This window comes from Nomia melanderi, chromosome 11 (assembly GCF_051020985.1).
Source record: "Nomia melanderi isolate GNS246 chromosome 11, iyNomMela1, whole genome shotgun sequence".
Classification (NCBI taxonomy): Eukaryota; Metazoa; Arthropoda; class Insecta; order Hymenoptera; family Halictidae; genus Nomia; species Nomia melanderi.
In genome coordinates, this window is record NC_135009.1 from 16,976,414 (window position 1) to 16,994,042 (window position 17,629).

Consider the following 17,629-nt stretch of genomic DNA (forward strand, 5'->3'; position numbering starts at 1 on the left):
ACGAAACTTGTGGATTCTGAGGAATTAGGTGTCGAATGCTTAAATAATAGAGAATAATTGTTCGAAACGAGAGAGTTGATCTTGGCAAACTGTCGACAACGCGAAGGGTTAATCGAGAAAGTGATGAGAATTGAAAGTATTTGAGGATTGTAATTAACACTGAAGTTTAAAAATGATACCTGAATACCCAGAGTCTAATGCTTTTCGTTATATTTGTTAAGAGAGTCGGTGCAGGTTTGAATTTTATTTTTCTAATTGTATTCGGAAGCATTCGAGTTCGCGTGGGGATTCAGATTTCATTTTGCTTAACTCCGCTCGGTCCCTCCGCGGGGAAGGAAGGAAAACCGGCGTCCCGGGACCTCGCGCCCGATCAAACAGCATCCCGGAACAATCCTTTCATTTTTATGCAACGCTGAATCGCTCGCTGATGGATCTGCCCTTTCCGAGGATCCGAACGACCCAGCGAAGGGAGTATTAAAGCGGGATGCTCCTGGATCGAGTGCAATATCGATAGTACGCAATCAATGGTCTCGGTTTATGGAAAGTCCTTTTCGGAAGAGAACTTATATTACTTATCCTTGAACGCCTAGTTGGAAACAATTGTAATTCTACGGATTTGCGATTGAACTAACCAAAAAACACATCAACATTTCGCCTAATTTTAGTGTAAGAGAGTTTCGTTGATCCCTCTGTTCCTGTATTTTATACGAAATTTCATACGTTACACTGTAAAGTATCGTATCCTATCAACATTCCTTGAAACCAGCTTCACAAGAATTTATACATAAATTACAAGAAAACCCTGTTTCATTACATTTCACGTATCAATGCATCACACGAAACTCCATATGAAATATACTTCACGATTTTTCTCTAGCAAATCGAGTAGCACCAGTGGAGTGCAAAGTTCAATAGCGCAATGCTCGACTGTATCTCCGCAGCAATACAACAAGCTATTACATCGAAAATTCTTCCGACGCCCGTTCCATTTTCTTAATTATCGGAACCCTCGTCCCGCGATCTCGTTTCCGCTGACAGCGTTAAAGCGAGACCGTGCTCGAGAGGTTCAGCCGGAAGATCGGATCTCGTTTTCGATCGTCCCCGGTGCCCGGGGCATCGGGAAGGACCCGTTCAAGGCTTAGATGGCAGATTAGCTTCCCCGGATCACAAAGTTGCTCGGCCACGGTTTCTTCGGGAGCCGTTGTTAAACTCCGCTTTCGGTTTATCGCGTTACGGGCGGGCACGGCATCGGGAATATCAGCGCGCGATCCCTGTCGACGGTGTCTCGGCGAGCGCCGTGGGCGACGAGACACTCGCGGATGCAGCGGAAAATTTCACGGGGACTCGCGATGTCCTGCCCGATAACCGGGATCGCGTAATAAGGTCCGACTGAGCGGCTCCCACGGAAAAATCGCGGGAATTTACATCTCCGGCTCCCTCGCGTTACGCGGGAACACTTGTTGTTATCGAATACTGGCTCCCTTAGTTGTCCTTCACCTCGATTCCGCCAGCGAGACCGGCGAAGCGAATTTTTCCCGTGAGATTCGGATAGAACGTCCAACGAGAACGGTTCTTCATTCCGACAACCGACGTTGACCTTTTGCGGCCCACTGTCGCCCTCGCGGCGACCTCGAGCTGGTATATTTAACGCTTTGTTGAATGCTGCATGATTTTATAGAGAAACACGCGAAATGGAGGAACTATATGAAATCATCTGGTTGAATTGATTTATTATTTCGTCCAGCTTAATGGCAGATCATTAGGTAGCATTATTTGTAATATACAAATGTTTGAAATAATCGTTTCATTGAGTAAACTGTGGTAATTCGATTTGGTTGGTGATAGGTGACTATGGCATTCAACGTGTTGCAATCGATAGCTGCGAAAGGATAATTATTCAGATAACGAGAAATGTCTTCTTTTCTAATGTTTAAGATTTCGATATGTAATGATATATTATATATATTATGGGAAGAGCTGTTTGAACGATTACTGTACTCCGGGTACATGCGTTATTTGACGTCGATCCAGTATTTTATCATTCATTGGACAATGTCGAAAGTATCGTGCGAGTATCGTATTCATTTCTCTGTGCCCCGACGATCGGCGTACGGGGAAACATCTGGAAAGATGAGTTTCGCCGGTGTCCCATCCTATGCAAACACACCGGGCTATTTGTACGGTGTACCGCATCTCAATGGAAACGTTATTCCGCTTCGAAATCATTTTACTTGGTAATACGATTTTCTGTTTACCCCGGTTTCTTTCGGCCGCGCGAAATCGCGCATGAAATTCCACGTTCCCGTAAGTGGGCCGGCCGCCTATTCTTGACCCCCCGACGCGTGACCCGCAGTTCGATGCGCGCGAGATTCACGAACTTTCGGGCTTCCTTTGATCCTTAACTTATATTCTACTTTTATATTCTAATACTCACACTTCTACTTCGCTCGTAATTTATACTTTGTACTTCTACTTCCCTATTCTTTAATTCATCCAACCGGGACCGCGCAATCTCCACCAATCGAAGTTCATTTCATTAACCTTCACCTTCCCACTATAATCTCACCTTCCCCTTACTTCCGCTTAATCCCTTCTCGCTCTCCTCAATCGAACTACTTAACAACGCAAAACAGCAGCTACGGAATCCTCGAGAACACAAGGATTCGATAAAATAAACCGCGCTACACGGCCCAGCGTGATTACCATTCCCCAGAAAACAGCTTTCGGAACGAAACCTCCCCGAGTCGGATTCTAATCGCCTGCATGCGACTTCCCTCGTCGAGAACGCCGCATGCATATGTAAAAACCGGACCGTACCCTCGGATTAAACGTTCCGGCGCGAGATATTCCACAGATTCGACCTTGAAATATCTAATTACCCGGAACATCTGGACCGCGAATAATTCTTTCTTACCGCGGTAAGCGCCGTTGTAAACGAGGGAAACGTTAAACCTCTTTCGGCCGCGGCTTAGCGGCGCGCGGGAATGATTCATCGTCTCGTTTAATTCTCTCCCCGGCCGGTATCGCGATCGAAATAATTCCTGGCGCGGTTTTTGGGGCCATTTCGCGGGGCCGCGGAACGTATCGGCCGTCGCGGACCGCGGCTCCCGCAACTGGTGGTTGATAAAAAATGAAAGTATGCTTGATCTATGCGACCCGTCTCGCGGAAACTATCCCCGCGGAAGTTCCCGATGCTGCGCCGTTTCCGCGGAAGCCCTCGCCTTCGATTACGAGCCGTTTATTTACGACGCCGCGGCCGCCGCTCGGTTTTTTCGCCGGCTTTACGAGGGCGATCGCATTGTCGGGCATCTTGACCCTTCCCGGTTCATCCGTAACACAGTCCGGCCGAATGTAAATATTTCCTCGCGACGGTACTGTGCACGCCGCGACGAGAAATGGTTCATTCGCGAGACCGTGCTCGCGGGAGTCGGTGGAATGCATTTTTGAAAGGGTGGATCTCGAGACGTGCACTTCCCTTCGCGACTGGTCTCGCTGGATTCCTCGCGTGCTGGGAATTTCGAAAATTCTATTCTCGAGTCTTTCGAGTGTGCGATTGAAAGATTCATTTTCGTTTTTCTTCTCTGTATAGCCCCTTGCGAATGGGGCTCTTTCGGAGTTGTAAACGTCGCTGTGAAAGATTGAATTGAATCGAGGTATTAACTATTGACGGAGCAATGCTAATAAGCATGGTAATTTGATTTAATGAGCTTTTATATAAAGGGAAAAGCATGATTTATAGTTTGAAATGTTTTCGAAATTTTTATACGATAAAGGGTATAATTGAATGATAGGATTCGAAGAGAATTATACGTTAAAAGTTCTTATGAACATTGTCGTAACACGATTCCGCCGTGGGCACGCCGTTCACGTGCTGTGTAATTTGTCTTGTCATGTATCTACATCCGTATGTGAATGGTGTTCTCCGATTGTTTGCGTTCAGTGCACCACTGAACCAGCGGTACAAACACACTGTTTAGAAGCTACTGTTGAATTTTCTACGTAAATTGGTTCAGTGTAATTTTGCAGAGAGAGAGAGAGAGAGAGAGAGAGGGAGGTTCTTGTCAAAGCTTCCATTGCCACGTTACGTTTCATTTGATCATTTCTTGCGCGACTGTTCACAGGGCATGATAATATACATTACAATATAACAATACAAAGTTATTGTTCTTGATGCTATTGAATTCTATGAAATCTCTGTTAAAAGGAGACCCAGAAAATGTTAATATTGTATCACTCCCCTCCGTTCAAACGAAACTAATCCAAAATTTACCAATCCATTAACCAGGTAGTCCATCCACACTAAAAACCACAGAAGCGAATAGAGTATCAACAAATCATCGTTAAACAATCTCAAGTCCAGAAGCCTGCGGTCAAGTCCGCAAAAGAAAAATTGAGAGAATCAATGTTTCAGCTTTCGAAGTGACTATACAACATATACAGAAGCAATAAAAAGGGCTTCTCAACTAGGAAAGCCGAAGGAACAAGTAAGTCCTTGAATAACTACATAGAATATCGCTAATTCCACTAAAGTATACAACCAAAGAACATTAAAAACCGCGTCTCTTGCCACTCTAGCGAATAATACTGCAAAGGGATGAAGCTCGCAGCTACCAAGTCAAAATTCCACAGCTTCCGTTTGGAGTTCCCTCGAAAAACCTCGGCATCTAATTGTCGTTGACCACATTGCAACATTGGCTTCGCCGCGACTCAATTCCGCGCGGAAATTACTCGTTGGTCGTTAGACGACGTCGCGGGTGCAGAATGGAAGAAGCCAACGGCGGCGGGGGCAGGCTGATACGACGGAAACCGAGGGGGAACACGCGAGGATCGCGGGAATCCCGAAGCTCCCCGAGAAGCGCGAGCTAAAGCCGTCGTAAAGTACATATCCTCGCAGTTAGAAGGGAGCGGAGGATCTTTGCATGAGGAGGATCACCGGCGTTGTACAAGCTACGCGGAGGTGGCTGCGGATAAAGGGGGAGCGGCGGGAGGAGCCGAAGCGGCCGAGGACGGGGAGGGGGAGCAAAACGAAGAGCAAGGAAGAAGAGGGCCGAGGGTACCGCTGGAAGGCGGCAGAACGAGCAGGCGGAAAGAGTGCTCGAGCCGGAGAAGGAGGCCGAGGAAAGGCGGCTGGCTGATAAGGAAAAGAGAGGGAACAAAAGCGGAGGTGCCGGTGACGAGCGAGCGAGCGCCTGGCCCGCGCGAGGAGCGCACGAATTCGGAGGATGTCGGGAAACTTTGGGGGAAGGAAAGCGAAGAGGACGAAAGCGAAGAGGACGACGGAGTCGAAGATGGAATGGCTCAGGCTCTCGCAGACGCGATACGTAAAAATGGGAGAGACTGCAAAACGGAGGACAGAGCTGGCGAACGCGTCTGGGATCGGAGATTGTTGGATACTCTGAGGATGGATAAATGAGGGGAGGGACGTAGGAAGGTAGATGATGGCTGGGAACGTGAAGTTCGTTGGATGTCGAAGGTGGAGATGCGTAAGGAGGTTCTTAGGGACGTGATCGAAGGATGAAGAGTAGATGTAGAAATGAGAGGATAGGGTGAGTCCTTGCGAGGATTCTTTGGAATGTACAGAGTCTTTAGTGGATGAAGCAGAATTGTGTATCCGTTGTTTAAACGATAGGGAAAGGAAACTGTATGCTGACCTGCTGTTTGAGCAGTTCTGTCGTTTGTTTAAGACTTAGACTTGTAAACGTCGATGTTTCTTCTCGTCGAAATGACATTCGTTTGTAAAGGATTAAAAAGGAGTATTTATTTGAAGGATCAAGGGACATGGATCGGCATTCTCATAACGAATCACCGTACCCTGACGGTTGAGCGCGTCCCGCGGTGGTCGTCGTGGAAAAAGAAGGAACGCAGGAGAACGCGCAAGAGGAAGAGCAAGAAGCGGACCCTAAAAGCAGCCTAAGTACACAGCTAACGGCAACGAGTGTCCAGAAAAGCCAGTGCGCCATGAAAGCTGGCATCACAGTGGCAAGGTACGACTCGAAATCACACGTTCCGAGAGGAAGGGGCAGTCTGATCGGCCGAGACACCGGTGTTTAGCCGCGCCTGGAACGGAAGGGGCAGGCCCCTTCGCAGCCGTTAGCGTCGAAAACTCGCGGTGCAGTCGAAAACAAGAAACCGAGGAGCATCCGCCTCGCCGCTCTCCCGTTTAGCGCTAAACGCGTTTGACCCGGAAGTGAACGTGCTGAAACGTAGCAAAGAGGAAAAAAGGACGCGAGAAACCAAAGAAGAAGAAGAAGAAGAAGAAGAAGAAGAAGAAGAAGAAGAAGAAGAAGAAGAAGAAGAAGAAGAAGAAGAAGAAGAAGAAGAAGAAGAAGAAGAACACGAAGAAGAACACGAAGAAGAACACGAAGAAGAAGAAGCGTATCCCCCACGGCGGGGAGGAGCGCGTGCGCTCGGAAGAGGAGGCAAGACGAGGAAAAGGAAAAAAACAGGGGCTCTTGCGGCGCGGGGTGATCGGAAAGGAAGAAACGAAACGATGGAATACGTCTTCGGAGGAAGAGAATACAGAAAGAGAAAGAGAGATAGAGAGAGGGAGAGAGAGAAGTAAAGAGTAGGAGTAGGAAGAAAGGGAGGTCGCTCGAGGAAGAGGCGACGGCGGATCCAGCGGACACGAGGAGGACGAAGAGGAAGAGAAAAGAAGGGAGCCAAGGTAAAAGGGAGAGACGAGTGTATGCAAGCCAGAGAGACGGAGAAAGAGTGAGAGTGAGAGAGGAGGCCGAGGGGACGCGAGGTCTGGGTTGGGTAAGGTGAGGGCTCCTACGGGTGAGTACCACTCACTTCATTGACTCGTGCGTACGCCCGCACGTCTGTCAGTCCATCCTCACTCACTCGATCCTCGGCTGGTCTCGCAGCCGCTCTCTCCTCTGGCCTCTCGCCTTCTCGGTTGCTCCGGCCGGGTGCAACTCGACTCGCCGTTTACCTCCGGTGATCGCGCACGTACGCGCCGCGCCAGGTCCGTCCGCGGTGCCACGACCTCCGCGAGCCGAGGTCGGCTCCTCGGCGTGGTCCTCCGACTGGTAAACGCCGCCGGTTGGGTACCAGCGATAATCCCAGACGGGTCTGCCCGGTCCCGGGGCCAAACAGAGATCACCAGCCGCCAAGCTAGTATCGTTCCCGGCTCGAGGTTGCGCTCTCCCGGCTGGAACCAGCCCGCCGTCCGCAACGAGGATGACCAGACTGGCCGGGGTCCTGTCAGTACTGGCGCTGACGCTGCTCCTGGACACCGTCGGGGGCAAACCGCAACAGATCAGGCCTGGTGAGTCTTTGAACGTTACTTTCTTTCTGGAACTCTTTCTCGCTCGCTGCTCTTCTCGCAGTACTTTTCCGATTGGTAGGATGCATGAGTTTCGTTGGTTCTTTTCGAGATTGGTTCGTCTTCGGTGAGAGCTTTTGGGACCGTCTGGTAGCTGCGCGAAGCTTCAGAATACGTCGCGATATGCTTGATCTTAAATTGCCGAGTATTCTCTTGGAAGATAAGGTTAATATGGGAACAATTCACGAAAAAGATGATTAGCTCGTGGATTCTATGGCAGTTGTCTGTGGCGAACTACGGTATCAAGCATCCCTGTATTCCGAAGAAGCGTTCCGCACGCTGTTATCTTCGGTTTCGAATCGCTGCGCGTGGAAAAGACCGAACGCAACGAGAGCGGTTGTCGCGTTTGCGTGGTCGCAGCCGCGATTCCATTTCCGTTCGGTGTCGCCATTGTCTCGTCCGCTCGTCACGGTCTCCGCGGCGGGGGGACGATTAATTAGAAAAAGGATCGGCTCCCCGGCTTGTTACGGCTCTCGTTTTATCGGCGACCGATCTGCCCGGTGAAAAACGCGGGGGGCACCATTGTCGACGGGGAAGTATCGACGGACTTCCGAAGAAAGTCCATCGGCAGACGCCAGAAAACTCGCGCGGGCCGTCTTTTCCCACGTGTGCGATCCCGTGGGACCATTCGGCGAACCCATTGTTCTTCCGCGGCGGTGCCGGGAGGATCCATGGATCCACGCGTTGCGCAATACCTGCGGATTCGGGGAGGTGAACGCTCGCGCTCGTACCTTGCGCCCATCTGTTAACACTGAAACCACCGAGCGGTCACATTGACTTTTCGAAATTCCTCTACGAAAACTCGAGGATTGCATCCAGTCGGGGTCTAGTTGATTTACTATTCAGCTTGCGTATTGTCAAATCAATTTCTTTAATAATTTCTCAGAGAAACATCTGAAACATCTTTTGTATAATTGCGAGAAGAGGGGATATTCGACATCGTAGAACAATTTTATTAAAGTAAGTTGTGCGGTGGAGCTTCGATTTTCAGAAGCGTCATTAATCGAAATTAATGATTTCGTTTCTTGTATGCTTCATTTGAAAAACCGTCGATACAGTTTTAACTGTGAATAATATAATATCGTTTTATTATTTATTCTTTAACAGTGTAGACGTTGTTACGAACGATTGGTAAATCATTCTGTAGAATTACAGGAGAAAGTTGCACGAAAGAGTGCTGAATAATCGGATCGAGCTTAATAAGTTTCGAACGTCGATCGGGATAATACGTAGCATACTGGCTTTTAAATTACGATCGATCGGTACACCCGAATCCAGGCTCCGTGATCGATCATCGGTCCAGCCCGCGTCAAGATCTCTCGGTTACGATCTCGATCCTTTGAACGTCACCGTCCCCTTCACTCGCGTATCTTTGTCCGTCGAACAGGTTTGTTTTCTAGGTTCCTCCTTTTTTCCAACAGTCCCCTCGCGGAGAATTATGTAACTCGGTGTTTTTTGCTTGAGGATCCGTTGATCTGCTAATTTAATGATCATATCGATATCGACACCGATAACGTTCATTTCAAGTGATCGATCACACCACGCGAGCGTCTATGATTTAATTAACGATACTCGAGATCTGATATCGTTACAGTGGAGTATGCTGTAAATATCCATAGAAAAACGAACAATAATTGAAGTAACAGCAAGAAATCAATAAAACTATCAGCCGACTCGAAATGACCCATTCCCAATATCATCTTCTTACATTAATTAAGAAAACAAAGTCTCAATAGATGCACTTTTCGAGTTTCTATAGAGAAATATCGAGAAGCTAATTTAATCACCCGGAAGTGATAGCGTTAAGCATTCAATTTCCAATTCAGCAGAATCTGCAAAGTAACCAAATATTTACAAACACTCCGATATAAATAATCAAGTACCCAATTCGATCGACGATTCACACGCTAATGAATAAAAACTACCAACCAGTTCACTTCAGTTATCCAAGTTGTCGCGTTTATTCGCTTATATCCCCGCCAATATCCAAGATCTCCGAAACAGATCCCGAATTTCGAAGGAAATCCAAGGAACGGAACCGAAAGCTGCGAACCGCGAAAGAGATCCGGGCACACGGCGGCCGGGCCGAACTCCCGATTCCCTTTAACGATCTGTCTGGCCGAGCCGGCGGGCGGTGGGATCGTCATTTAAGCGTTGAACTAAGGACGCCGTGTGCAGTTAAGTACTCGCAGCGTCCAAGAATAGTTGGCGCGACGGTAGGGCCAAGTGCTTAGGAGTTTACGTACAATAGTGCTGCGCCGCGCAGCTTTTGCCGTTACGGGGCCGCGGTAAACGTCTAAGAACTTCAGGCTGTTTCGGTTAAAGCGCGTTTATCCCTGTACCGATGGGAAATTATTGTCCCGGGGCAACTGCCTCGTCGAACCCGCCGCGCGATTCAAATATCTCAAGCTGGGTCTTACACCCAGCCGGCTTCGAGTGTCCATCGGGCAGCTTAGAGGAGCTTTGGAACCGTATAATTTCCGGTTACTCGGAATATTTCGCGCTCGAACGGATCGAGGAGTCGCCGCGGCCGAGAGAAAGGCGGCCGGAAGCTCCGAACTCGGAGTTTTTCAGGGCGCGCGGGATCGATAATGAAGAACCGTGTCTTAGAATCCACTGACTTCGCGTTTTACGGGGTCGTTAGGCGGAGTAAGCTTCGGATCGATGGATCTGGCAAGTTTTTCTTCGGAGATCAGGGGCGCATGTAAGAACTATCAATTTTTGTGGAATTTATACTGATCTCCTGAGAGACGTTCATAGAAAACCACCCCCCTTCCCGCGGAGTCAAGAGGCTGAAATGATAAAGCAGATCCGGGGCATGTTTAGCTCGGTAAGTCCTGATTCTCCGGAATTTCAAGTCGGAGCTATCCTCTTTATTGTGCTTCGACGGTATCCACGCAGAATCTTAGTTCATCGAAGCAATCTTCCAGTAACCTGAGACGCTTGCCCCAAAAGTCCAGAAATCCTAATCCAGAACTCTACCTGCGAGCTTCGAGGATTCACCGAACCGTCGTTATACTCGTTTAAACCAACGGTTCGTCTTAACTAAGGATTCAATCTCCCGACGACCAACACTGCCCACTAAAGTTCTGGATCCTATCGTTACACCAGGAACGTACTGTTACACAGCCGCGTTATTGCAACCGAAAAACACGTTTCCTCGCCAATCACCCCCCGCAGCAAGGGTCCAGCCTAAACGGGCTAAGCCCTTAAAAACTGCTTTACACCCGTTCACGGGCTACGAAGTTTTCCAATATCGAAGCCGAAAGAAGCCCATACAAGAACTTTTCTATCGGGGACGTCTAGCTACGGGTCCCCAATAAATCTTCATCGAAGACGTCCCCCGGCCCGGGGACACGTACAAATCGAGGCTATTACTTATCGCGGCCCGTCGCCGTTCCTTTTTTTCGCGGGGATCAGCCGTGACGTCCGCAATTCGTGCGTCAACCTTCGGATACGGTTTCCCGGAGGTCCCCGGTTGATCCCGCCGGTTTTTCTCCATCAAACATCCATTATCCGGCGACGTCGGCCCGCGATCCGCTCGCCCCCGTCCTCGAATTCGATTCCTCCGGCTAAGTGATTCTTTCATCCCCCTCGCCGCCCTCGCCGGCCGGCTCTATCGCCCTCGATCGGAGGCTGGCATATGAATCTTACATAGTGTGTCCGAGCCAGCCCGGATCTTCGGTTTAGCTGACGAGAGCGTGCTGTGTCTCCGCACCGACGAATGACGTACAAAAGGGGTGTAATTGAGAGGGTTCTGTTTTCGAGCTGTTCGAGAGATGCTTTTCAGTCCGCGCTTGATTCGTGTGATTGTGATTACATGGAACATTACATGTAATCACGATGGAATTTAGAAGTATTTATACTTCTATTACACATATTAGAATTGTGTAATAGTTGTAATAATATTGAGTACATAGATGGAGTATAGGACGAGTTCGAGATGGATCATCTTTTCTAAGGACACCGTGAATGTGATTACTGAGAGTGTTATATAATAATTCTGTCAGATACCTTATAAAAAATCCAATATGTCTATGAAACTATGTATACTTATATATCAAGAATAGTTAGACATGTCTCTGTACAGGATTCAGTAAACTCAAGAAAATCGAAGATATTTTCTAGTTTCAACCCCTGAGGACTAATATCGGCTTCCATATTTCGAATACAAAATTCCAAAGGAACAGTTTCAAATAACAAGAGACCTAATTACTCTTCCTCCGGTATTTAAGACTTCGATGTAGTTTGCCTCCCTCCGCGAGAGGCTTCGATGCTTCAAAAAATCCTCGCCTGCAAGGGGTTAATCGGCCATCTCACCCGGAATTACCCTATCGTGCACGTTTGGCTTGCGAGCAGTCGATACAGAGGTGACAGGCGAATTGTACGCTCTCGCGAGCCAGACTGCACGTATCATTGGCCGCTGGAAAACTGCGCTCGATCTTGTTTCGCCTGGTCCACCCCCGGCTCGAGGCTCTCGCCGTGACCGATTCTCCGTGCCAACTGCTTGCGCGGATGTCTCGTGCTCCCGGGGGGACGCCGGCCGATTCCGGTTTATTGGAGATGGCATATGCAACGAAAACATCTGGCCCGCGTAAGATATGTCGCGGGACATATCGCAAGATACCGACGGCTGTTTCACGCTCGTTACCCGCCCGATAACGCTGATCGAGCCGCGATTCGGCTCGGCTGTCTCGGCGACCTGTTTCAATCCCTTGCACTCGAACGTTTTTCAGTAGACATATATATGTGCGAGTCGCTGAGAAGCCATTATTCGGAATAAGTAACCCTTTGCACTCGAAGGGTGAGTCTCAGTTATTCGTACGACACTTCATTAGACGATATTTGTTCGTAAGGTTTGATAATGTCTCGAGAGTTCCCCGAGAATCGTTCCTTCGGGGAGATCTATAGGATATTTTCTTAGGCGAATCTGTACGGAGGTGGAATACGTAATTAAAAGTTTGATTACAGGAGAAATTGGATTTTTCTAACCAGAAATTCCTCCGTGGAAGAATGTCTCCGTGAACTTCTTTAATCTGCGTATCAGATTAAACTACGCGTTAGATTCGTTCGCGTTGTTTAAAATCGTCGATTGTTCAGTTTCGACCGCTAACTAACCGAAGGGGAGACGTCAGGATAGCAATCAGGATTTCGCCAGCTCCTTCTCGGTCTCGGAGTACCTAAATCATCGCGGTGGATCCTTTAATTCGTTCTCCTCAGCTTGGAATCGTCCCAGTTCAGCTGTTTCCCTTCCTCGCTGGCATTCAGCGCCGAGCTGGACGAAGTTTTAATGGAAAGGACGTCACGGGGCCGCGGGATAAATTACGCCGGCCGCGTTTAAGGTAATTAGAGGCGTCGTGTATCGCATTCTCTCGGGCCGGCGTCGTCATCGATCCTCCGCCGCCTTTTGATTCTCTTCGACTCGTCGCGCCCACGCCCCATTTATCCGTGACCGGGTATTCCTGACGGTGAATACGCGTTTCCAAGACTTAACTTAAATTGCTCGGTGTCCCCCGCACCGGTTGCCTCGCTCCGGGAACTTCGAACCGCGCCGCACCCGATAGCGATTCAATCTTTTCACTCGCGGACCTCATTAATTGCTGTATTGTTCTTTGACACTGCGAAGATGGTTCCCGCGTCATCGGAATTAATGGCTTTCCAGTCTTCCGTGGGATTTCACGACGGATCTCGTTTCTGGCTGGCGACGTTGGGCGCTTCCGGGGTCGACGGGATCTCTGTGACACTGAAATACTTGAAGATTTGAGAAATGAAAAATTTAGAGAACCGACGGCTTGGAAATTTAAGAGAACTTGATAGTGTGAAACTTTGAATTTTGAGAGTTTGATGGTTTGATGGTTTGATGGTTTGATAGCTTGATAGTTTGATAGTTTGATACTTTGAAACTTTGATAGTTCGAAAGATGAAAACTGAAATCAACAAAATAAATTCCTCCTACGAATTCACCTCGTCTAAAACATCGCGAGTCAATTTCTCCTCGATCCTAAGACAGGAAACTGATCGTTGGGGTGCAAACGCCGCGAGAAGGACAGAGCGGAAAGAAAGCCGGGGCGCGTCGCAGCGCTCGGGAGCGGAATCCACCATGCATGGAATCGTACGCCGGCCGACGTCCGGCGATTCAATATTTGCGTCATACACCTGCAAAACCGGCCGCGCCACTTTTCTCTTATAAATGCGAAAATATTTCCATTCCGCGGGCTGGATGTCTGGCCGGCGCGTCGGGCCCGGCCCATTCACGGCCGCGGAAAGTGAAACGCGCATTAACCGGGGTCATTAAGCGCAGTTATGGTGTCCGATGGTATATTAATCGCTTCCTTCGCGAGCCGAGCGACGAGAAAGAGAGGATCGCGACGGAACGGAGACGACTGGACGCGTTCAAGGTCTCCGTTTCCTCGTTCCTTCTGCGCCCTTCCCACGCGAGCGCGCTCGATCGGCCAGAAACGCGCACGGCACGCCTCGCGCTCGCGATTTTCCGTTATGGGAACGCTCGAGGGTTTCTCGAATTTAAAACGCGCGCCGGGATTAACGCGATAATCAATTCATCGGATCGGGTTTCTCCTCGGTTCTCAAGATATCTCGGTGATAACCGTCGGTGATACGCGAGGCCGCCTTCAGCGTTGTTATTGGCCGGGGTTGAACGCGCGCGGATCGCTTCCAACCGTTAACGAGCGTACGGGACAGACAAATTGGCCGGGATTAATTCAAGATTGAAATCATCGCGTCGGCGTGGATTCGATTAAAATAACCGGCGGATCTCTTTTAATTAATCTCTCCAACGAGAGGGGAACCAACGGTTTTCCGTTACAACTAATTTACGTGATCGCGTTCGTGCGGCTTGTATTGTAATCGAGGCCGTCGAAGATCGTTCGAGAACTCCTGGTTTCCGTGATCTTCCAAAGTTACCAGGAATTTCTTCTAATATTAACTGAATCATTCCTCACCATTCGCTAAACTTTTCATGAACCAACACGGTCCTCGGAAAGAGCGGGAAATTCGAAAGCGCAGTCCTGTCCTGTCCGCGAGATTTCCATTCCACGAGGTCCGACAAGAAGAACCGGGCGCGGTGGATTCTTCGGTGGATCGCGACGGGTTTCCGGCGGTGAACAATGCCAGCGGACCTCCGCGACGCCTATGCCGACAGTCCTCGTCGCCATGGGCTGCCATTTGGTCAGACGAGGACAAGAACCCGAGCTCATTCACGACTACGGCGAGTAGGGAGACTCGCCGCCGCTCCGCGCCGCGCGGCGGACACCGAGACACGGTCGAATACTTTGTTCTACTAGTTTTTCCGCCGGTGCCCCTCCACCGGCTGGCATTATTATGTGTTCCCGGTACGGGTAATTAGCCTGGACCTAGCCCCGTCCACATACCGGGTGTGCGCGCCGCGTCATCGGGAAATCGCCGACCTACCACCGCCTATCGGCGCGCGGTCCTCCGCTTCCTCCTCTTCCCGCGCGGCGATCAGACCAGTTCCCTTTTGCGTTTCTTCTTCCCCCGGCAACCGGAAAGAGTGATTTTTTCCCGACGCTCGCCGCGGACCGCCGGTCTCGCCGTGTGCGGGGAGGAATTCCGTTTCGATTGGATCGAATCGATCCGCATGTTGCCCGCCGCTCGTTGCCGATTTCTTGTCCACGCCGCCTTCGCGCGAACGGAAGGTGAATATTTCTCGAAGGATCCTGGAATGCTGCTGCCACTGTGGAACCTCGATTTTCCGACGACCGTCCGCCCAGAGGATGGATCTGTCGGGCGGATGTTTCGTGGAACGCGTTTGGGAACAAGTTACTTTGTCAAGGATAGATCGGAATTTTTAATAGGAATCCTTAAATTTTCAATATAATTCAAGATTCCATTGTCTAATGTGTTTCTCCGTGGAATCTAGAATGATAGATGAACCCTTGGAACATTAGAAACTGATAACAAAACAGGTAAACTAAGCGACAAAGCCACATTACCGCAATATTTCACATATAGATGCATTTACGTAATACTTCGCTCAACTATACACAACACTCGGAACGTCCTCCGCAAGAGATATTCAATACTAACATTAGAAACTAATAACAAAACACGTGAACTAAGCAACAAACCCACATTACCGCATATTTCACATATAGATGCATTCTACGTAATACTTCGCTCGACTATACAATACTTCACGATCCAATAAATCAAGTAACAACCACGTGTCACCCTGAAATCCAAAGGATTAACGATAAATCGTTATTTACCCAGCAGACAGCATTTCGTGCGGCGAGCTCCGCGAGTTTCAAATGCTTCTCTCCACTCACAGTGAAAGCGGGATAAAACGATTCTCTTTTCGAACCTGGGAGACATCGTGCCCGGCTTCTTCGCCGTTAGTTCGGCCCGGAACAACGAACGCTACTAGGGTAAATGATTTCGGGCAAGTCCGTTCGCAAGAAACTCGGCCACCGTTCCGCGTTCTCGCCGAGATTCATTAAATCCCCGAGTTTTCGGGCCGCGCGGGGCGACGGGGGTCGCGCCCGGGCCACGGCCACGCTGGAAACGATCTTCCCGGCTTAATTAACGCGTCCCTGAGAGTCCTCGCCGCGTTCCTTCGGCCAGGCGCGGCCGCGGCCGGCTCGTAATGTAACCGCTGTCCGCGCCGGACGACGCTTCTTGCGACCCGACGTGACACCGCGAATCCCTAATGCAACGCGACCCGACCCGGTCACGGGGACGGACCGATGATCGCGGATTTTTTCCCGTTTTTTCCACGAATCAACCGCGACCAGACTTCTTAGGCGGATCAAACTTCTCCGCTTGACGGAAATTGAATGTTGGTTTTGCGTTATTAAACTTCGGAGCGAACTAGATGGGACGAGCATGAACATTTATTTTCTTGATGGGTTGTTAACGGTGAAGCAGTATCGATTGTTAAGGGATAGATCATAAGGGCGAGTTAATTCTTAGATGATGATTCTTAGATATTGCAGATTGAATATCAGTTTTCTGTTATCAATCGTTCAATTTTCGAGTAAAGGCGATTCGATGTTTCTAGCTTAATTATTCGTAGTTTTTAGTTTGAATCCTTGATCACAGAAGTTGCTAATTTTGAGGAGAGTTGTAATTAGGAAGGCAGGAGTTGATTTTGTGCGAGAGAAAATTAATCGAAGGAAACGTTGTTCCTTGTTCTTTTATTTTTCTCAGTCGACAAGCTTCTTTTTTCTTTTTATTCTAAATTTATCGATGCTTTAATGATAAAACTACCTGATAGGTCGAACTGACCTATTCCAGAATTTTTTTTTTTGCAAGTATTTAAATTACGAAGACCATTGTTTGCGTATTTGCACAGATACGAGGCCGAGAGACCCTTCGAATCTCGAGAAACGTGTTGTTCCAGTTTTTATAAGAGATTGGAAGTAAGTCACTGTAATTGCTCGGCAGTTTCACTGTTAAAACACCGCGCGATCGCAATCTCGGGCACGCAAGCTTTAAAGTTCCAAGTAAGAGATCTTTCCGAACATAAAGGATCCATAAAGATCATTCCCGCGGAGCGTCGGGATTATTTTTATCCGGCGGAGAAATCACGATTCCGCGCGGCGAGGCTCGATGATCCACAAAGCTTTGATCACGTTAATTGCGCACGATCGAATGACTCTCAACGGGTACCGATTATAATGGCACGTGACGTTAGGTGTTTCGCCGGTGAAAATTAATTGAAACAGAACCGGGGCTCGACTGCGCGGCGTGTATACGTTCAATTATTAATTAGCGAGCGCTGCGTCGAGGTTGCACAACGATAGTTAATAAAATAATTAATATTCCGGCCATATTGCGAGCTCGGCAAGCTGTGTAACTAGTCATTGACGCAAGAATTAGCCGTTGCCGCTATTCGAATCAATTTTATTTATCATCCTCTAGATTCCCTTATCAATTCCTCCATCGTATCTACAATCTTCCCATACTTTCTGGAAATAAAACGAAACATCCCACTTCTCCAATAAATTCTCTATTCCAAATAATTCTCTAATACCAATAAATAGCTTCAAACTAACAATAAACAATTTCTAAAAACCTCCAATGAGATAGACACGTGTGTTCCAACCCTTTGCGATCGATTTCCATAACGAAAACTTCAAGCTTCGATATCTAAATTCAACAGGTAAAAATGAACACATCATTCAACTAACCAAAGATCAGCATACATTGTTTGTTCTAGTATTTAACCCTTTGAACTCTGTAGGCTCCAATATTGCACCAGTTATAATATTAAATATTTTGAATCTTAAAGAAACTACGCTAAAGTCATTCGATTTTCACATC

General features: G+C 48.5%; 1 protein-coding gene across 1 annotated transcript in view; it reads left to right on the forward strand.

Moving 5' to 3' along the window:
- Positions 1–17,629, forward strand: part of LOC116434905 (uncharacterized) — a 75,864-nt gene that overhangs the window by 7,147 nt on the left and 51,088 nt on the right. Inside the window, exons 2-3 of the mRNA XM_076371919.1 lie at positions 4,286–4,484; positions 4,576–7,270. Coding sequence (XP_076228034.1) covers positions 7,183–7,270 — 88 coding nt within the window. The 5' untranslated portion in view covers positions 4,286–4,484; positions 4,576–7,182. The remainder of the gene's footprint in view (positions 1–4,285; positions 4,485–4,575; positions 7,271–17,629) is intronic.